Consider the following 23216-nt stretch of genomic DNA (forward strand, 5'->3'; position numbering starts at 1 on the left):
ACCAAAACATATTCAGTTTATATTTACTTTTAAAAAATAACCTCTCCTGACGAAATTGCGTTGGCATAGATCTATCCAAGCAAAGTTTTCCCGTATTAGACCTCTCCCAACGAACAATTCTTATCCAGTGAATATTTGCAAGCATAGATCTGTGCCAATGAAATTTTGTCATGAGAGGTTTTTATTTAATTTTTAAAAATATAAAATTAGTTTCTTTACTTTTTTGTTTATTGGCCAACTTCTTTAATTTAATATATGTAATTAAGTGGCAAAGGACCCACTAGTGTAGTGGTTTGGAGTATTTACTCCCTCAGGCAAGGTCCTGGATTCGATTCCTAGTATCCGTGTAGTGTGTGTGAGTTTAGTATGCTATCGCCCCTCTCAATAGGAAAGGTCCTCAAAAATATATATGTAATTAAGTAATATCTTAGTCTTTTCAATTAATTTAATTAATAATTAATGTTGGCCAACTTCTTTAATTTAATATATGTAATTAAATAATATATTAGCCTTTTTGAATTACTTTAATTAATAATTCATGTTTAATTATTATTTGTTGTATGAATATTTAAATATGTTACTTATTTCATAATTAATTTTGTAGCCGCTCAGCTATACTATTTAGAAATAAAAAATAAAAAAATCATCGGCCTCCTAATCGATAGGCAAGTGCCTAGGGGCTAGCTAGCAATATTTTTTTAAAAATAAATAAATAGTATAGTCGTGCTGCTATACTCGTTAAATATATACTGGGATCTTTTTTTTTTTTAATTTTCGTTTATCGATAAGAGTATTTTAGAGCATCTTCTATTACTATTTGGCCATTACTCAAGTCTCTATTGTCTCCTTTTGATTTTTTACTTTTTCAGAATTATTACCCGTATAAAGAATTTAGTATGTTCCCATTTAATACTCGTATTATACACATACGTACATATTTTTTAATAATATTTCCATTTTTCATACACGTTTTAAAGACTCTGTAAAATAAACGTTTTAAAAAAAGCAAACATATAGTACACGTACATACGTATTTTTCAAGTTTAATACTTGTGTTTTTTACAAAATTTTCAATAATACACATAAAATTCACGTATCATACACATAATTTTCACATATTATTGAATATATATTGGGGTCCCTTTTTTTAATTTTTTTTAATAAATGGTATAGCCGCTATACTCTTTAAATATATATTGGGATCCTTTTTTACTATTTTTTATTTTATCAATAAGAGTAGTTTAGAGCATTTTTCATTACTATTTGGCCATTACCCGAGTCTCTATTGTCCCCTTTTGATTTTTTACTTGTCCAAAGTTATTACCCTTATAAAGAATTTAGCATGTTTCCATTTAATACTCGTATTATACATGTAGGAACATATTTTTTTAATAATACTTCCGTTTTCCTTACACGTCTTAAAGACTCGATAAAATACACATTTTAAAAATAAATAAAAAAAGCATACATACAATACACATACGTGCGTATTTTTTAAATTTAATACACGTATTTTTTTACAAAATTTTTAATAATACACACAAAATTCAAGTATTATACATGTATTTTTCACATATTATAAATTGAATATATATGAGGGTCCTTTGTTTTTAATTTTTTAATAAATAGTATAGCCGCGCAACTATACTCTTTAAATATATACTGGGATCCCCTATTGTTTTAAAAGTTTTTTTTTTCTAATTTTTGTTTATCAATGAGAGTAGTTTAGAGCATTTTCCATTACTATTTGGCCATTAGGAGTCTCTATTATCCCTTTTTGATTTTTTTACTTTTCTATAGTTATTACCCGTATAAAGAATTTAGCATTTTCCCATTTAATACTCGTATTATACACATATATGTATGTATTTTTTAATAATACTTATGTTTTCCGTACACGTCTTAAAGACTCGATAAGATACATGCTTTTTTAAAAAGCAAACGTACAATGCACGTACATACATAGTTTTTCATGTTTAATACACTTGTTTTTTACAAAATTTTCAATAATACATGCAAGATTCACGTATTATACACATAATTTACACATATTATTGAATATATATTGGGGTCATTTTTTTTAATTTTTTTAATAAATAGTATAGCAGAGACTATACTCTTTAAATATATACTGGGATCTTCTTTTTTTTTTTTAAATTTTTTTTTTCCTAATTTTAGTTCATTACTATTTGGCCATACTTGAGTCTCTATTGTCACCTTTTGATTTTTTACTTTTTTCAAATTTATTACCCGTATAAAGAATTTAGCATTTTCCTGTTCAATACTCGCATTATACACATACGTATGTATGTTTCAATAATACTTCCGTTTTTCATACATGTCTTTAAGACTTGTTAAAATACGCATTTTTTTAAAAGCAATTTACAATACATGTACGTACGTATTTTTCAAGTTTAATACACGTGTTTTTTACAAAATTTTCAATAAGACACACAAAATTCACGTATTATACACATAATTTTTACATATTATTGAATAAAAATATTAATATTTAAATAATTTATATTAAAATATTATATGGTGGCCGAACTTTTCAGTTCCAGAGAATTAAGTGAGAAAATTTCGATTTCATGTGTAAAGTGAGAAATTAAGACCCAACAGTTCCCAAGCAACCATGTCCAGGGGCGGACGCACTAAGGGACAAGAGGGGTCGCACGACCCCTTGGATGGCCGAAAAATGGCTATGGAGGTATCAAGCGACCCCTTGGCCAGCAGATGTGCGACCCCAAGTGTGCACACAACCTGCTCGACGAAAGTCCCCAAAGGCCAAAAGCCTTGCCCAACGCAGTGCCCAATTGCTGCGCGCGCAAGGTTCTAATTTTTTTTAAAGTGCTTGGCCAAAACGATGTCGTTTTGGTCCAGGCATATTCTTTTTTTTTTTAATGACCTGGCCTCAAAACTACGTCGTTTTGAGCTAGGTTTTAGGAAAAAAAAAAAAAAAAAAAAAAAAAAAAAACAGCACACCAACATCTCTCTCCCTTACCCTCAATTCCTTTAACCCCAAAAAAAAAAAAAAAAAAACATAGCTCTTTACACTACTTTGAATCCACCCAAACCCTTACCCTCAATTCCTTTCGCCCAAAAAAAACCCTTCAATTCCTTTCTCATTTGCCTCCTCTTTTAATTCCTGGGAAGGAACTCGTCAACTCCTTGCAAGACCAAGTCCTTTTCTAATCCTTTTATTTTTCGAGTTTTTTTTTTCTTTCATTTGATTGCTTTGCTTTCTCTTTTCTAATTCTTCTTTTTCATGTAGACAGAAAATGGTGATTTATTTTTATGGATAAAATTTTCAGATAATGTATGTCAAGTGCAATTAAATCATTTATATTCCCTCTTTCTCAATTTTTTTTCCTTTTACCTTGATCAAAAGGCTAATATTTGTTGTTTTTTAGGACATTTCCCATTGAGAGGACAGACGATAGTATAATAAATTTATACACACTACATAGATGCTAGGGCTCGAACCCAAGACCTTTCATGGGGGAGCAATTGCTCCAAACCACTACACTAGGGGGTCCTTTACCAATATTTGGATTTTCTACTTTCTTAGCAATGATGTCAACATAACAGTGTTATTTCTATCCCAAATTTTTTTGGAGAACTTTTACACTATGACCCCTTGGAGTAAAAATCCTGGATCCGCCACTGACCATGTCCCACCCAAACCAATTGCACAAGCTTTCCCTCCACTTGCTCCTCCTTCTGTGGCAAGTCATCACTCCTCCTTCTAAGCTAAGTTGTGAATGTCTTTAAATATTTTTTTCATGAACTCATTAATTTTTTATGCGATGATCAAAGATCATTCACTCTTCCTTTGTCCGCATGAACCATGATATTGACATGCATTAGAAAGTTATCAATGAGTTTAGTTTATAAAATCTTGTAGGAACTCTTTCGCGCTAACAGGAAACATGAAAGGAGATCATGCAATTTCTTTTTTCTTCCTTTATTTTGTTCATTGAGTTTCAGAGTGATTGTGGCTTTTAGGTTGGGATAGCAGTCTCTGTTCATTCATGCTTATACAGTATGAAAAGGAGAATGATGAGACACGCAAACGCAAAGACAGAAAGGGACAAATGTATATATAATTGTCAATGAAAAGTGAAGTGAAAGATGTGTCTTACTCTTATTTAACATTATACGCTTCAACAAAGTTACTTGGTTTGGTGCATATCCGATTCGAAAGTGAACTCTGGATATCTATATTTTGCTTATCCAGTTTGTCCGATTGTTGTGGAAGAGAATCAAACCCTTCCTATATGCTAATCATTTTCCTGCGACTTTGTTGGGGAGAGAGAGAGAGAGAGAGAGAGAGAGAGAGAGAGAGAGAGGGAGAGAGGTCTAAAAAATAAGGTAGATATTTAGCATGTCAGTATGTACCATTAATTATGTGAATTACTTTTGTAGGTGTTATATTAACATATCTAATATTGGCCAAAGGAGGTCACACAATAAAGAAAGAAGTTTTGAGCAAAGTTGTATATCGTAAATATTTGTGTGTGAGACTTTAAATAACTTTATTTGAGGGAATTTTTATACGGCACACTCTGTATTGTATTTTAACAATTAATCCAAACTATCTATTTTAGAGCACCTCCACCTCAAAGGGCAAGGGCAAGGCAAAGGAAAAGGCAAGGTTTGTCACTACTCACGTGAATAGTGCCAGCCTTGTCTTTTTTGGTTCCATCCCAAAAGGTAAAGGCAAGGGTAAATACTATTCACTTTAATTTATTTTCTATTTTTTATACTTAAATCATTAATTTTGATAAGCTTTTCGGATAAGATTTGTAGTTGCCACGTGTCACTATTTATTATAAAATTCTCATCTAAAATTTCAGATAACATTTTCGGATAAAATTTTCAAATTAAATTTTCGAATAAGATTTTCGGTTGCCACATGTCCATATTTATTATAAAATTCACATCTCACTCATCATACAATTGAAATACTCCTGGTCCTTATAGTCCGACACAATCGAGTACAAGAATGACTCAATCATTAGCGGAGACGGTTCTACTGGATCACGACGTGGGGGAGTATTTTCCTTCGGATGACGTAATAGTGCCATTATTTCCGACATGGAACGCACCACTGGAACCGATTGCGGGCATTGTTCACTTGAGGAGCCATGTGTAATGGTTTTCCTCTTTTTTGTTTTGCCTTGAATAATCTATTAAAAAAATGAAATTGGAAATTCAAGAAATATTTTTTTTTTAAATTGACATTAAATTGAATAAAACAACAATTTTTTTTTAAACCTTGTCCCCAAGATTTTGACATCTTCAAACGTTTGTCCACGACCCTCCGACTTCGATGGAAGAGGCCATTTGTATTTTTGCATAAATGGAATTTTGTAGTAGAAAATTTAGTGTGGAAAGTGAAAAATATTGAAAGGAGATGAATTTGTATGAAGATTTGGTGTGGAAAGTGAATAATATAAGTAGGTATTTATAGAAAAAAATTTCTAGAATTTCTTGACATTTTTTATAATTTTTTTAAATTTTTTTTAGCCAAAAATTGAACAGCCGTTGGTTTGTATAATATTTTTGGATCGGAGGATCCAGGAGAAGCCATGTGGCTTATAGCTGTTAGTTTCTGTGGGCGGGTGAGTCAGCGGCAGCTTTTTGCCCAGGCCAGCCTTGAGCGCTGGAGGTGGCCTTATAGAATACAATAATTACATCGATAAGATAATCATAATTCATTCTTGTTTCTTTCATGGTAATGGGAACTTTTAGGTGAGGCTACGAGGTAGGTGGGAGGGACTAGCGAGGAAGCTTGTCACGAGCCAGCTCAAATGATATATATAGCTAGATATGTCACATTATATGTGGAAGATATTAGTGATGTATTTATAAATTTTGTGGAATTTGTGGTGGAAAAGCTAGCTGGCTGGTTCTGGTTATTGCCGACTTGCAATTACTTGTACCCTAACCTTACCAAAACTCGTATATATTATGTCTGTCTTACCGTATTGTAAAGACCAACAGACTGGTGAGAGTGAGCCGTGAGTAAAAACTGTCGTGTTCTGTTTTCCATGAGCATATAAACATCACAAGTTCTGCAAAAAGCAACGCCTACGGAGATAAAAGACAAGGTTTCATAATGTACAAGTTCACATGACATGAAAATTGGGCTACACAGAGTGAAAAAAAAGGAGGAGTTCACATGGAGCTCGACAATCAATGGGTCCACTCCCTCTCTCTCTCTCTCTCTCTCTCTCTCTCTTGAGGGGTCAAGATCAAGCTGTCGAAGCAGCTTCTGTGTTTTTATACGTATATACAAGTTCTTTTTTGAAGCAGCATATGGAAGAATGGAATACAAGGTTCTGCGTACTTGAGTTTGACAGGAGGAGGAACATTGTCACGAGCCCTAAATTAAACACAATAATTTTTACTTTACTATGAATCCTTTTTTTTTTCCTTAGTAGGGCAGGCAGCATCTCACAGCTCAAGAATTCAAACTACAAAAATAAGGAAGTTGTTATTCGTACTCCAAAAAAATTCATCATAGATGCACTCCATGGTTTACTGACTCATTGAGTATATAAAAGTGCAAATTAAAATTTTGCGCTTCTCGGTTATTTTGTAAGTTTAATATACATTGTTAATTTATTTTTTTTGTTTTGACACATTTAGGTTTTTTGAGCTACTGGTTGTCGACGTGATATTAAAGTCTTCTTAATAACTTGGTCATGAAGGAGATCAATAGTGTAAGTTCTGTTGGTTTTCTGCCATCTCATGTTTTTTTTACTAATAGTAGTGAAAGTTTGATGGTCATCATTTCCCTTTATAATCCTAGGCCTATGGTAGCTTTTATAGAGTGAAAACAATTAGTCACAATCTAATAATATGTTACTAAACTCCTCAATATGAATCGTGAATTATACTTTCCTGGTGTAGTCAAAATTAAAAGTTTGAAAAGACAATTCAAAAAGTATGGGAAAAGACAAAATTACCCAAAAAATAATTAAAAGTGAAGACTAATAACAGAGACAGTAGAGCATGGTGAGTCAGCAGAGAAAAGAAGCATGGGATTTGCTTTCTCACCTCAGGCTCACATCCTTCTTAATTGATGGAGACACCAATGAATCCAAAGTACTGCCATCCTTGTTTGTGCCATTGTTTTTACTTATTAGGCTTTTAGGCTTTTAGGCTTTTAGGCTTTTTGCCTTCCCATCCCCTGCGTTAAAGTGGTCTCACTAAAGCACCCATGGTCCATTCCAAAAACAATGGCATGGCTTTCCTGATTCCCAATTATTATTTCCAGTTTCCACTAACTACAGTTGTTTTCATCATGAAAAAAAAAATTAATACAGTTGAGTTCATAATGTTCAATTGTGGATCAAGTTAAACTGCCGTTGATGTAAAATTTATATGTTCCTCAAGTATACATTTTGCTGCTTTTGCAAGAATAATCAAATACTTCATTGATGCTTTAGCTTTTCATAATTTTTGTAGTAAACAAAATCATAGCAATTCTTATGACCATAAGTCATAAGATGCAGATTGAAGTTCCTACTTGCCACTGCTAGTTTGCCAACTTCAACCATATTCAATTTCAAACATGGCAGTCAATCTGTGCTAACTTCTAATAAGTATTCGGTTTAATTTTCCGGTTTTTCGGTTCCAATGCGCATCCCTAGTTAATACCTATACAATGAATGTTAGATCAATTTTATTTTTCAGTGTTCAAGCAAATATTGCTTTTCAATGGGATTCAAATGCTTATGGATGGATAGAAGTTAGAACATTACATGTGTGGCCTACATTTCAAATGCAGGCAAAAGAAATGAGACCATATAAAGTTCTTTAATAATTCTGACTCATGGATGATGAATTCACTGAGAACTTCATGCATTTTCTTTTGATGAATAAGATTTCCTTGTCTCCTTTAAACAATGAACTGGCTGAACAAAATGTGTTCATAGGGGCCATATATATACAGTTGTAGGACCCATTGATTCAAATTTAGGTGGAGGGCCCCATAATTTTGATATGCTTTTGCTTCCAAAAGAACTACATTACATAAATCACTCAAACTATCACATTTACATGAAGCAGGCATATCATGATTCATGTATGACAGTGCAAATCTGTTTTCACCTGCAAAGTCCACTGCGATTCGGAACCTCTCACTTTCAAAACCTAACTTCACTCTCTGTCTGACACTCTCTCCTCGAACTTATAAAATCCCACATTTTCCCACACAGTCAAAACAAAAGCTAAGCAATTTCCACATTTTCCTTCCCATTTTCTACCATTTTCCCTCAAACCAAACACCCCTGTTTATCTTCTCAGACATTATGCAGAGTCTTTAGACCACCCATTTCACTTCAAAACCTCAAAAACCCAGCACAACCCAGAAAGCAAAAGTTGAAAAAGATCCAAGATTTCCCACCAACCCACAAAAATTCTCACATTTTCCCTCAAACCAAACATGCATTTCACCTTTTCCGTTCTCCTCCTCCTTCTCTTCCCCTCTCTCTGTTTTTCCTCACTTACTGAGCTCCCTGCTCTTATGGCCATGAAGGCCTCTCTGGACCCACAAAACCAGTTCTTGACTTCATGGACGCCTCACTCTGAGCCATGTAGTGGAGCTTTTGAAGGCGTGGCTTGCAATGAGCAGGGCCTTGTGACCAATATCTCTCTTCAAGGGAAGGGTCTCTGGGGCCAAATACCCCCAGCTGTTGGTGGCCTGAAGAGCCTGACTGGTCTGTATCTTCACTTCAATGCTTTGAGTGGGAAAATACCAAAGGAGATTGCTCGTTTGAACCAGCTCAGTGACTTGTATCTCAATGTCAATAATCTTTCTGGAGGAATTCCTCGTGAGATTGGTAACATGCCTAATTTGCAAGGTGGGTTTAAAATATAAAAAAATCATTGTTGTTAAGAGGTTGCAATTTTGTGCTTATGTTAGATTGAATGTTCAGATTTTTTTTATTTTAAATGTCTTAGAATTTCTTGTTTTCTTTGTGACAATAAAAAGTTTTTACTTTTTGGTTCATGAATATAGAGGCAGTGAAAAGTTTTCTGCTTTACATCTCACATGGAGAAAAGTGGGTGCATTGAAAACTTTTGCTCACAGAAAGATTGCATATGGATTTCTGGGTTTCTTTTTTTTAAATTCTGAAATTTAGAGGTTGAAATGGGTGCACTGAAACTTGAAAAGCCTTGTTGTATTATATCTTCCCTATTTCTTTTTCTTAATTCATATTCTTGTTTTCTCTACTGGATTAGGTTTGAAGTGGTGTTGTCATTTGCATTTACCAGATTTCTTGAGATTAAAACTAGAGTAATTATATTGTTTGCAAAATTATTTCATATGGAATGAGCTTCAAAGGTCCTTAGCTCTATATTTAATTTTTATGGTCTGTTCAAGAAATGAATTTAAAACAGTTTTGGTAATCTAGCTAAGAATGGAGGGAAGGAAGAAAGGAGTGGTAATCTAACAGTTTTGAATCATTAGGTATTCAAAAATGGTTCTTATAGTTTGAATAGCATAAACTTTTCAGAGTTATTTGTAGAACCAGTGATTAAACATATTAGTTTAACCGAGTTTTCTTTGTTTGGAGTGTGCAGTTTTGCAGCTGTGCTACAACAAGTTGACTGGGGGCCTACCGACACAATTGGGAGATCTTAAAAGGCTCAGTGTTCTTGCAGTGCAATCCAATCAGTTAACCGGGGCAATTCCGGCAAGCCTCGGTGAGTTGGGGACGCTAACAAGGCTGGATTTGAGCTTTAATAGCTTTTTTGGTCCCATTCCTGCAAGATTGGCTCATGCTCCTAAGCTTCAAGTCCTTGATGTTCGAAGTAATAGTCTCTCAGGAAATATCCCTCCGGGTAATGTGGTGTGATGCTCTCAACCAGTTAAAAACTTATGTTTTATTTTCTTTGTAAGAATTTTAAGTTGACCATTTGCATTTGTGGATGTAAATACAGCTCTAAAGAGACTGAATGGAGGATTTCAATATGAAAACAACCCAAGCCTATGTGGGGTTGGGTTTTCTGGCTTAAAAGTTTGCACAGCTACTAATACTCGGAACCCAAACAAGCCACAACCATTTGAACCTGGTAACTTTTCTGGAAAAAATCTTCCAGACTCACCTACTGCAAGAGAAATCCCTGAGTCTGCAAATTTACAGTCCAATTGCAGCCAAACCCACTGTTCAAGAGCATCAAAATCCCAACAAATTGGTATAGTTTTTGGGGTGATTGGAGTTATTGCTGCTTTAGCTGTATCTGGTCTCTTTACCTTCTCATGGTATCGTCGCCGAAAACAGAAAATTGGGAGTACTTTGGACACTTCGGATAGCAGGCTTAGTACTGACCAGGCAAAGGAAGTTTACAAGAAGAATGCATCTCCTCTCATCAATCTGGAGTATTCTAACGGGTGGGACCCGTTGGCTAAAGGTAGCGCTGGGTACTCTCAAGAAGTTCTTGAGAGTTTTATGTTCAATTTAGAAGAAGTGGAGCGTGCAACTCAGAGCTTCTCAGAAGGCAATCTGTTGCGGAAGAGTAATTTTTCTGCCATCTACAAGGGAATCCTAAGGGATGGATCAGTTGTTGCTATAAACTGCATCAGCAAGACAAGCTGTAAGCCTGATGAAGCTGAATTTTTGAAGGGATTGAAGATATTGACCTCATTAAAACATGAAAATCTTGTTAGGTTGAGAGGCTTTTGTTGTTCAAAAGGCAGGGGGGAGTGGTTTCTTATCTATGATTTTGTCCCCAATGAAAGTCTGTTACAGTATCTCGACATTAAGGTTGGCAGTGGGGAGGTTCTTGAGTGGTCAACCAGGGTATCTATAATCACTGGCATCGCTAAAGGTCAGTGTATCTTTTGCTCAATAAAGTTAGCATCATTGTTTTTGGTTTTTGCCTTTTGTTCTTCTTACCATCAGTGTATCTCTTGCTCGATAAAGCAACTATAACTCCATAGGAAAATTTGACATATTATTCCCTTCTATTACTTGGTACTAAAATTTGACATAATATAACTCCTAACACTTGGTGTATACTGAATGTTGGCATATTTTGGCGGCAGGTATTGGATATTTGCATGGAAGTATGGGCAATAAACCAGCTATAGTTCACCAGACCATATCAGCTGAGAAGGTGCTTATTGACTCCCACTATAACCCCTTACTCTCAGATTCGGGCTTGCACAAACTCCTTGCAGATGATATTGTCTTCTCAATGCTCAAAGCCAGTGCTGCCATGGGATACCTGGCTCCTGAGTACGCAACTACTGGTCGCTTCACTGCAAAGAGCGACATCTATGCATTTGGTATGATTGTTTTTCAAATCCTTTCTGGAAAACGTAAAATCACCCAGGTGAATCGCCAAGGGGCTGAGGCAGGCAGATTTGAAGATTTCATTGATGCAAACCTTGAGGGAAACTTTTCAGAATCAGAGGCAACCAAACTTGGAAGACTTGCTCTTCTTTGCACGCAGGAGTCTCCCAGTTACAGGCCGTCCATAGAAAATGTGGTGAAAGAGCTAAGTGGGTTTATCTGCACTTGATTTTCATATGGAGTTATTGCCACAATTTTCAAATCACTAGAAAGGTTTAAATGAAGCAATTAACTGCTGACTGATGGCTGAAGCTGTGTTTTCCTCTAATTATCGTGTCCGGTTCTTGATCACTGAAGTGTTCGTGAATGGTATGTACTGGTTTGCTGTAATTTATGGCAGAAGTGATTTTGGTGGGAGGAAGCACCCTTTGATTATTTGTCTTTGTTGAGAGAGGCAAGTTGGTTCAATTAGCAAGACTAATTATTTGTAGTTTTTATGTTCAACATGTAGAAGCTGTTGTGTTCCAAGAATGTCATTAGGCTGCTAGTGCATGTAAAGTATGAACGAAACTGTGAATTTCCTTTAAACTCAGATGTAAAATTTTAGATGGAAGCAAACTCAGCTTCCTAGTATTGTATGTTACCTTTGATATTTATATACTGCCATTGTTGGAATTTTAAACAAGTTGCAACCATCACTTGTGAAATGGAAAATGTTTTGGATCAGAAATGGCTGGCTAGGAAATGGACAATCTTTCATTTGAACTTGGACACACATAGGTCCAATTTCATTGCTTTTGCTAAGGTTGCGTGTGAAGCCTTCTTGTCGTTTTTAACCTGCCTGGCTTGTTCCTTATCATTTTTCTTCCAAGAAGAGGGAGAGAGAGGGAATTAAGGGTGCCTGTGAATGCTATAGTACACAGTACAGAAAGACTCCAATTCACCCAGGTCCTTCTACTGAGGATAAGGCTTGATACATAGGTTCAGCAATAAATTCCAACTGACATGACCATGAAATTCCTCTAAGGGGTCGTTTGGTACGGCGGACTGTCATGGACTGGACTAAATCCTGGGACTGTCTCGGATTAGCTTAGATTGGCCTAAGCTGGATTAAGTACTGACCTACGTTTGGTGCTGCATCGGACTAAGAAGCTGGAGTGTAAAAATAGTGAAGACCTATGTTTGGTGCTGTGTCGGACTAAAAAATAATTATTTAAATATTTAAATATAATAATTTTTAGATAATTAAATGTAATTTAATAAGATCTTAAAACTATGAACATATCTTAAAACTATGAACATACTTTCTAGATACCAAATTTACATGTAGATTCAAAGTTAGAATTTCTCCACAAAGTCCTAACAAATCAACAAAGAAAGCATTCCAAAAATGCCATCAAGCCCATTCATAGCAATTTTTGAATGCCATTATATATGTAAATTTCAACACCCATTCAAGAATAAATAATAAAAATCAATACCCATGTAGGAAAATTTCATTTCACAATATAAGTGGAATACAAATTTACTCTCATTTGTCCTTACAAACTACTAATTCTTGGGCCTAATTGTAACTAGCATAAGTCTAGTATTTTGCTAGTTCTCTTCAGAAGTCATGATCCAAAAGTTTCAATCATTGCCAAAATACAAGTGCAAGCAATGCAAGCCCTTGATGTCTTCTTCAATCACAAAAAGCCACCTACCAAAGTGAAAAAAAATGAAAAAATCTATCTTAAGTATGTGATTACATTTCATCAGGCAAAGCTAACAATATAAATTAGAAACCTAGTCAATGATGACCGTCCATGGAAAGTAATTGAATATTGAACATAACAAGATAAAACTTTACTTCTTATTGCTTTGATCTTCAGTGAGGCCTACATTTCTTTGGATTTCCACTCCATCTAAAAACACCTGAATCCGGATTGTAAGAGACCAAAAAATCAAAATCAACAAACTCATGTAAGGCTTAAAAGTCAATGTCAATTGCAGACATACAAAAAACATCTATCTCAATTTGAATGTTCAAAAGCACAGAGTGCATGATTCATATCACATATATGACTAATGTAATGTGACGAACCGATGACTACTCAACACAACCACAAAAAAAGGGGACACGTTATCTAATAGATAAGCTAGACTACTCAACACAACCGCAAAAAAGACTAAAATTTGGCATGTTTTGGTGCCAAACCAATGACTAAGCATGTCATTAGTCCTCCAATGAAGCAACTCTTGAGAAACTCACCACTACCTTTGTCTCGAATGCCCATGTGGTAGCCAAGATCAAAATCAAGAATTGCATTACCACCCCATTGCATAACCCAACTGAGTGCCACATTTTAGCAAACAGTTGGAATGCATGTTGTGCTATGGACTTTTGCCCAACACCAGAAGCATTAAGCCCCAAACCCAATTCTTCAAAGATTGAAACCTATGAATCTTATGAACAAAACCAATGGACTCTGAACCAGCAATAATGGCAACAAAATAAGACAAAGAAACAAGCAAACCTTTCGTGCATTTGGGTTCAGGAATTTGCGATGTCGCTGATATCCACGATTGAAAACCGACAAAGCCCACTTCAAGTACAAACAGAGTCGTTCAATTGGTTGATGACCATGTTGTTCACAGCATTCATAGGCTCTGTAATTTCAGGTGGCCTAAAAGCATCATCAGAAACAAGAAATTCACTCTTGCAATCAAGACCGACATGGATGGCGCCCTCAGAATGGAGAAATATTTCAAGTGCTTCTCACTCCTGCAATCAAATCCGTCGTGAAGGTCAATGGAAGAATTGTGTGGCAGAGTCGATACACACTGAACCAAGATATCACGAAGCAGGACAAGAAGAAGAAGAAACTGGTTTGCGTTGTGTCGGACTCGCTTGTTCTATTCAGCGAGAGCGCTATTTAGCGAACCCATTTTCAGCCGCACTATATTAGAAGGGCGAGTGAGCCCTTTTTTAACTGTTTGGGCTATATAGTCTCATTTAAGTTAGTCCAGCCTTAAACCAAACATGGGTTTGAAGTATTATTTTGTCCAGTCCAGTCTAGTGAGGCCTACCAAACAAGGCCTAAAAGGACTAGATTAGAGCAACTCCAGCAGCAAAGGGCAAGGGGAGGACTAGGGGGGGCAAGCCCAAAAACTCGTTTCCAGCAACAAAACCCATCCCGGGCAAGGTGTGGGACCCAGCGAACTGGGCTGGCCTGAGGGCCAAAACTCGTTTTGAGCTGACGTCAGCCCTGGTGTTCAAATTTTTTTAACGTTGGCGCGTGTAGCACACGCGCCAACGTTAAAAAAAATTTGACGCGCCCCGCTACAGTCCCCCAACGGCTCTCTTCCACGTGGCGCAAGCTGGGCTCTCCGATTCGATTTTTTCCAGCAATCCAACGGCTCCGATTTTTTGTGCAATAAAAAATTGAAAAATTACACGCGCCAACGTTAAAAAAAATTTGACGCGCCCCGCTACAGTCCCCCAACGGCTCTCTTCCACGTGGCGCAAGCTGGGCTCTCCGATTCGATTTTTTCCAGCAATCCAACGGCTCCGATTTTTTGTGCAATAAAAAATTGAAAAAAAATCAAAATTTTTTTAAAAAAAATTCCAAAAAAATATTGAATTTATTTTCTATAAATACCAACAAATACTCTTCACTTTTAACACCAAATCCTCGTACATTTTCTTCTCCTTCTCCTTCTACTCAATCTTATCTGTTATGAATAGTATTGACACGTAGGAACCCAAAAATCTTACCCGAAAATATTATCCAAAATAATTGTTTAAGTAAAAAAAATTGTGAAAAAAACAAAAAAATGAATAGTAGTTGCCATGGCAAGGGTTTGATTGCTGGAAACACACATAGCTAAAAAAGGCAAGGGCAGCTACTATTCACGTAAATAGTGTCAGCCCTAGCCCCCCCCTTGCCATGGCAAGGGTTTGTTGCTGGAAATGCTCTTACGAGAGTTAAAATCAACTTAGCTCTTACTCCAGGGATATTTCTTGTTACAAATATAAAGAGGAGCTTCTATTGACGCTCCAAAAAAATCATCATACATCTCTATTGCAATTTATCCCTTGTGTTATTATGACGGGGATTGCATTATGACTCTTTTGGAGTGCCAATGATAATTCCCGAACTGAATTTCAAGAAATATTATGGAAAAAAAAAAAAAAAAAGGGAAAAGCGGTTGGGCTTAGATGTGGTACGTAAGTTGTGCCCATGATCCATCCAGAGCCCAATCTGACTAACCACCTAGAAGCAGCTAGAATGAAAAACACTTTGTGATCGTTGACATTGACATGGTCAATTAATCTGAATTACAAAGTTTCTTAAAAAGGGATTAGATGCCATTTAAGATTAGGGTCGTCAGGCGGTTTAGATATTTATGCAAACCAAATAGATAAAAAGGGATTTGATCCTTTTGGGGTTGTTGTCATCCCGTTGCTTTCAAATATGAGGTAGGTGAAGGCAACAGCTTCTCTTTTTCCAATTTACTTACCATTTCTAGTTTGTCTCTGTGATAATGAACAAACCAATATCTTTCAAAGACCTATTAATGTTTACAACAAATTACAGAAGAGCTTTGTGGTTTTATTATGTATGGAGAAAAACTTACATAAATGGATTCGTGTTATCCATATATATATATATATATATATATATATATGTTTCTCATCGTGTGGTGATGAGAGAGATAAGCACATGGGTTATAAATCTGTGATAGTCAAATTTTCTCGTGGAGAGATTTAGAATTCATCGGCTTCCGTTGTAGAACATATGTTAGATTTATATTTTGGCATTTAACACACGTTAGATTGATCAATTGTGCATTAGAAGGATTGTTGATTACATAGGAAAATATCTCATATCTTCTCAAAAGTCATTCTATGTGTTGAGTTGAGCTAACAAACAAATTACGTTTCGTGGGACAAATAGACAACAAAATATTTGTAGAAGTCACTTTTATGCTTAATTCTAGTTGTTTATAGCACTTTGGCAGTCAGTGAAGTCACGAACCTTCAATTACTTGACTACTTCAACAACCCTTGACATAAATATCTCCGCCCATGTTTAAAATAAATTGTATTTTTAAATTTTCGTTATATTATTTATATGGTTTTTTTTTATAGTCATTTATAGGGTTTTTCTTAGGCGTGCAAGTATTTAATTAATTTCTAATAATATATAAGGTTGACTTCAGTTGAGTCTATGTATGTTCCCCAAAACTGGAATCATGATGGCCGTACACTTAGAATGGTGCATATATAATATACATATATAGATATATATCTAGTTGGCTTAAGTCAAATAGTAATAACGATGCGATCTTATCATTTGCATCACCAATTAATGTTTATTTGTACAACCTTGTTGTTGATTAGATATATAATATTTCTATGGCAAGTTGAGGGTATACTGACTCAGCACAATATATTGTCATTATCTGTCACACCCCAAGGACATTAGTTATGCAAGTTGCCTTTGTTATATATATATATATATATATATATATATATATATATATATTATTCATATACCACTTTGATCCAAATTAATCTAAAATAATAACTGAGACTTAGTCATGTGTACTCTAGTGTGTTGAAGAATATGAGTCCCACATCGGAAACTTGACTAAATAAAATATAAAATATAATGAATGGTTCTACTACTAATAACACCGAGACTTTTTGTAATAAAATCCCACACCTACTGGGATTTGTAGGTGGTTAAGTTGGGGACAATATCAGTGTTGTTAATAGTGGGGGCATACCCGTCTCTCTTAAATTTAACATAGTTATCATATATGCCAGTTATATAATTAAGGGATAGTAATATCACATCCTCATAGAAGTAAGCTATATCTCTATTTTATATAGTTAATTAACTAAATATGCATGATGTGTTTGGAAGATTTTGTTAAGGTATTGTTGTCCTTGAAGGTACATTAGTAAAGGTGATATTTTTCGAGAGTGCTACAACGAATCATTGGGATTTATCATGTTGACTAGAAATATAACAACCTTCATTATCTCATCATGACATGAAAACATATGCCCACAAAAATACTTGAATTCAGCTCACCCTACTGCCCTGCCCTACCTACCTAGCCACCCAATCAGAAAGATGCCTTTCACCAATCATGCTAAAAAATAGGGTGAAAACATTTTATATAGATGGGATTCTGTAGAAATGGCGACACTACAGTCTGAGCTTGTTTATTCGTTTTACCATACTACTAGCTAGAATTATATGTAAATAAATTCATTTCCACGACTAATTCCATCGATGACCTAAACAAATTTGTGCATATGTATGTTTTCACCTTTATTGATTACAATAATTTAACACATGTCAAAATCACATTAGTTGTAAGGAGGAGTTTCTCCTCAATCTTACGGAACCAAGCTTTTTCTTTGAAAACATCAATAGATATATTATTAATTTAAGGAAAATGTTAGACTTACCACATTCTGTACCATCTCTTTAATGGAAATGGGCCTCATTGTATTGGTGGGTTCCACCTCTATTAGAAAGGTGGTACGCAATATAATATTTGAAGAGCATGACTCAGCTCTTTAAAATTGAGAAGAAGCTCCTCCTTAAAACTAATGGGATTTTGGCACTAGTCAAATTCCAACAATATTGACAAAGTTTCAACAAAAAAAAATTAACACGTGTCAAAACCACATTGGTCGTAAGGAGGAACTACTCCTCAATCTTAAGGAGCAGGGGTGGATCCATAGAGGAGCAAGGGTGATCAATTTACCCCTGCAACCTCTGAAATCTGCCATTAGAGGAGCAAAAATTGACCCTCGCAAGGTGTTCGATGAAATGCCCCAAAGGGGCAACTTGTCTGTCTGTATGCTCCAACGCTGCTTGCGCACAACGTGCGCCTTTATTTTTTTTATTTCGCTAGATGTCAAAACGATGTCGTTTCATTTTTATTTTTTTAAAACCTGGCCAAAACGACGTCGTTTTGGCATAGGTTAAACAAGAAAAAACTTGCAGTAATTGCTATTGTTGCCCGACAATACCTCTCTCCTCCCTCCCTCCCTTTCTCTTTTTTCTTGCTTTTCCTTCTCTCTCCTTTTTTTTTTCTTTCTCTCTTCTCTCTCCTCTCTCTATTTCTCCTCTTTTTGATTAAAAACCATTTTTTATATATAATATTTATAATATTTTCTTTCTTTTCCTTATTTTTATAATTAACACTCACAAATCCCTCAAATCTCAGATCTTCGTCCATAATATGAAACAAGAGGAAAACACAATATTACAACTCATAAAAAATAAAAAATAAAAAAGCCTGAAGAAAAATCTGCCAATTTTCTTACCAGGACTTCCTTCAATATGAAAACAAATCAAAATGGAATTCCTTTCGATTCCTGAAAGCTCATCATATTTGAATTTATCTCTTGCTACTCCTTTAAACTAGGAAACACAACATGAAATGTCACTCTAATTTCCATACCGGTTCTACTTTTGTGCAAGCAGTAAACATGCATAAAGAAATTCTATCAAGTATGCACTTGCATAATGAAATGGCAAGGAGGTCTAACAAAACTGCAGTGGAAGAGACCCAATTTCTCAATGCTCACAATGCTGCTTCGGTGGCAAATTTAGGATTGCGTCTGCTAGCAAGGAACCAAGAATGTGCTTCATTGAAGGCTGAAGTCACATCCTTGAAGGCTGAAGTTGTAGAATTGCATAAGTTTCTCAAACAATCAAATCGAAAAAAATCAAGACTTTGCTGAACTGGTGCAAGTTTTACAGACACGTGTAAAGACTCGTAGATTATAGTTTTTTATTGATGAATTTAATGCTTTTAAAGACTCGTAGGGTACCACATATTTTTGTCATACAACTACAATATTTATAAATTTTCTTAGTATCATCATAAATTTAAAGTTGCTTACTCTAGGCGTTGAATCTTTGTAAGATTGGTTAATAATAATATGGTCTTAAATTTTTGTAGATTGGTTAATAATAATTTGGTGTATTCTAGATTTGTCTAAAAAATTTGTGAGCTTTTATACGTTGATCCTTGAAAAGGAAATTCCTGGATCTGCCACTATTAAGGAGCCAAACTTTTTCATATAAAAATGTAGTAAGCGTAACATTATGCTTACTTTAATTAATATTCAACGGCGCTTATGGACAAAATCTAACAAAAAATTTCTTAATTCTCAGTTGTTGCAACTTGGATCCTCATAAAAAAGTACATTAATGCATGTTTATGCCGCCCAAAGCAATCTAGCCGTCGTTAACTTAAACCTTATCCCCGATTTAGAACTTGTACTCCTTCTGGTTTAGGCATCTTAAATTCTAATTAATTTAAGAGTCAAAACTATAATACCGTACGTACAATTTTCAACTCTTGGTGGTACATGGCACATAGAGGATAGGCAGGGAGAGGAGAAAAAGATAAGAGCCCTCAACTTGCAAACTGATGATCAATGAATTTCCAGATGACGATATATATATATATATATATCTGTGTGTTATTTAATGCTGAAATCACACACGTTAAAGCCTCCTAACTGCATGTGTTCCCAAATGTCAACTCTAGCTTTGTTGTTTGTACCAAAAGATATAGCTAGGCGACAATTCTTTCTCTTTCTCCCAAACCATATTTAAAACCAAATAAATATATCAAACACCTTGCTCATATACTCCATTTGAATTTAGTTCCTCTTCTTCATCATCATCATCCTCTCTCCCTCTCTCTCTCTTGCTCTCTCTCAAACCATCCACACACACACAGAGAAAAGAGAGGTTATGAAGCTCATTTGGTCGCCAGAAACTGCCTCAAAAGCTTACATAGACACTGTGAAATCAGTGAGCAATTGATCAGATCTCTTGGTTATGATGTTATTAAGCTTATTTTACAATTTATTTATTTATTGTTTACTAATTTTGCAGTGTGAGAAACTTAGAGAATCCGGGGTTCCCGAGCTTCTCTCTGCCATGGCGGCCGGCTGGGACGCGAAGCTGATTGTGGAATCCTGGTCCCACGGCACTCCAATAGCCACAAGTCTCGGCCTTGCCATGGCAGCACGCCACACGGGCGGACGACACGTTTGCATAGTCCCGGATGAAAGGTCGAGATTGGAGTACGTAAAGGCAACGAGAAATGCCGGGGTTATGCCCGAAGTGGTAGTTGGGGAGGAGGCGACGGTGGCGGTGTTGGCGGGTGTGGATTTTCTGGTGGTGGATTGCAAGCGTAAGGACTTCACTAGGGTTTTGAGGAGGGCTAAGGTGAGCCCTAGAGGGGCGGTTTTTGCATGCAAGAACGCATGCCAAAGAAACTTATCTGGATTCAGATGGCACGGTGTGGTTGAGAGGGGGACACGTGTCGTAAGGTCAGTGTTTTTGCCTGTTGGAAAAGGGTTGGATATTGCTTATCTTGGGTATGGTGGTGGAAGCGCTAGTGTAGGATCATCAATCAAGAAGGGTCCCAGCCGTTGGATCAAGCATATTGATCAAAAATCAGGGGAGGAGCACTTGTTTCGGGAGTGAATTCTGAAGAACTTAAAGCGGCCAATATATAAATGAATTGTTAAGTGTTTGACAAATAAATAATCTTCAAGCAGCTTCACAATTTACTTTCTATTATTTTCAAGAGTCACTGTTATTGGGATTTGGGATATTCCAATGAAGATTTTGAAAGAGAGATCGCTATATGTAAGTATAATATGTTGTACATACTTTTATAAGGCTACTTTTAATATCAAAGTCATATGTATATATGTACTGTATATGACAGATGTATTAACATATACAGGCCTCCCAATTCTCAAACTCGAACTCGCTATTGAAATAATAAAAATGTCAACGGGGTCTAATCCAGCGGAAAATGGTCTTGACTTGTAAACCAATGATCTCAAGTTCGAACCCCCATAACACATTAGCAACGTGTGAAAAATCCCTCCCCTTCTTTCTAAATTTTGCAATAAATAAATATATCTAGGTATGATCTTCTAATTTTGTCTCATCCATCTCGCATGTTGCTCAAGTCATACAGTTTGTACCAATTTACAAGTTGGTGGAGATTTGACTGAGGTGCAACCTATGTGCACTATATATCCACACCTTTCAGCATGTTAATTGATAGAACTTACTTCGTAACAGTTTTTTTTTTCCTCTGAACCAAAATTTTGTAACATGTTACTTTGAATTATTATGTGGTCCAGTTCTATTGAGATATTGGGGTAAATTAAGGGATTGTTTGATAATAATTTTAATTTCAATTTTCAGTTTTCATTTTCAGTTTTTAAAAAAACTGAAAATTAAAAACTTATTTGATAACTAATTTCAATTTTTATTTTTTTAAAGAGAGAAAACTCATTTCAAAATCAGTCATTGATTTCTTATGTTAGTTTTCATTTTTTAGTTTTATTTTTTTCACGTATCTTTCTTGTTTCAACTATCACTCTTTGCTCAATCACTACTCGCTCTCTACTCTATTTGTCACTCTCTTCTCTCTGCTCTCTCATCTTCGTCTCTCTGCCCTCTTGCTCCGCCTCTTCGCTGCTCTCTCATTCTCATTGACTCAGTTCTTTATCTCACTCACATCCTCCCCTCTCTTAGATCTCACTGCCTCTAGCTATCCATCAAAGGTATGCACATTTCTAAAATTCGCTTTATTTGTTATTTTGTTTCTTTCATCTGCTTTAATTTGCTGGTAATTGATATTTAGACTGCTTTTGGGTTTGACCATTGTTGTGTTAAAGCGTATGTGTAATTTGAAAGAAAAAGGGACAAACCTCACTTAATTATCAAATCAAACCAATTCATTCATTGGAACTAATTATGCAACTCAAATCAAATTGAGCAAGTCGGTGGCTAAAAAAACTTGAGACTATGTAGTATATATGTACAAGAATATATGATGGCTAGGAATATATAGCCCATGAGATTAGATCAATTTCTATTGACTTGAGCAATCAGGATTAAATGTCTATTGTCAAAGTAAATCTAAAGACTTGTCTGTGAATAAAGGTACTATGAGAGCAATATATCTTAGAAGTTTTGCTTAGAAAGGTTGAGTAATAATATCTCTCCATATTGAATTTTCTTATAAGTTTTGCTTGAGTAGAATGCTATAGCCCTGAACAATCTCTTAGTGTTTAAGAAGAACTCGTCTCTGTTCTATTCTTCTCCATCTTGGAGGAATGTACAAACTAACTAGGGAGCAATCACAAGACCGACCAGTCAATATAATAAATCAATCAATATCTTCCAACAAGTAGAACATGACACGGAAAAAATTAAGACAAAAACTAAGTAGGAGCTCTAGATTAGATGCAGACCAAGATGGCAGTCTGATATAAGGCTTGACTGACTGTTTTTCTCCACATTGTTAAGGAGACGGTCAATTTGTCTAACCGGTGACTTTTCCATTAGTTCCTCGGCTCCGTCTGTAGAGCAAGCTTACCTAGAAGAGGCACAACCATATCCCCAGAATAATTGAATTGTTGTAATTGCATTCCGTCCACAAGACATTGTGGTAGTGGATGTTGTTGTCTTGTCTGAGCTAGAGGGATATGAATAAGGTTTTTTTTTTTTTTTTACTGCTTTAAGTATGTTATGCTATGCTTGTTGGAAGTTTGTTTTTATGTTATGCTTTGTTCTAGATGTGAAAAAGGTCAAGGAACATTTCTGATGATGATGATGATATTGTGGAAGTTGAGGATAAGGGGAAAGATGGACCGTGGCCTGAAAACAATGAGGATCTATTTATTGATTTAATGATGAGGAGATCTCAAAGGGCAACTGAAACTTTTTCTCAAATTATTTGGGTTACAACAATAATCAGAAGACATGCGCCCATCACTCAACCAAACCTCCCTCAGATTCGACATATAGAAGCAGATATAAAACTAGAAGGTGACAGTGA

General features: G+C 35.5%; 2 protein-coding genes and 1 long non-coding RNA gene across 3 annotated transcripts; 2 read left to right on the forward strand and 1 right to left on the reverse strand.

The window, feature by feature from the left end:
• Positions 1-8085: 8085 nt before the first annotated feature.
• LOC110749293 (Leucine-rich repeat protein kinase family protein) lies at positions 8086-11973 on the forward strand. The gene is made up of 4 exons (XM_021949371.2): positions 8086-8876; positions 9601-9861; positions 9961-10848; positions 11066-11973. The coding sequence occupies exons 1-4, from the start codon at positions 8459-8461 to the stop codon at positions 11542-11544; spliced, it is 2046 nt and encodes a 681-aa protein (XP_021805063.1). The 5' UTR covers positions 8086-8458; the 3' UTR covers positions 11545-11973.
• Positions 11974-12782: 809 nt separating this feature from the next.
• LOC110748215 (uncharacterized) lies at positions 12783-14044 on the reverse strand. The gene is made up of 3 exons (XR_002525408.2): positions 13832-14044; positions 13165-13229; positions 12783-13014 (listed from the first exon to the last, which is right to left on the reverse strand). It is a non-coding gene; the product is annotated as an uncharacterized LOC110748215 (long non-coding RNA).
• A 5883-nt stretch (positions 14045-19927) lies between these two features.
• Positions 19928-21222, forward strand: LOC110749362 (ankyrin repeat/KH domain protein (DUF1442)). Its single transcript, XM_021949457.2, has 2 exons — positions 19928-20155; positions 20240-21222. The coding sequence occupies exons 1-2, from the start codon at positions 20096-20098 to the stop codon at positions 20834-20836; spliced, it is 657 nt and encodes a 218-aa protein (XP_021805149.1). The 5' UTR covers positions 19928-20095; the 3' UTR covers positions 20837-21222.
• The last annotated feature ends 1994 nt before the right edge of the window (positions 21223-23216 follow it).

This window comes from Prunus avium, chromosome 2 (genome assembly GCF_965620075.1).
Source record: "Prunus avium chromosome 2, drPruAviu1.hap1.1, whole genome shotgun sequence".
Classification (NCBI taxonomy): Eukaryota; Viridiplantae; Streptophyta; class Magnoliopsida; order Rosales; family Rosaceae; genus Prunus; species Prunus avium.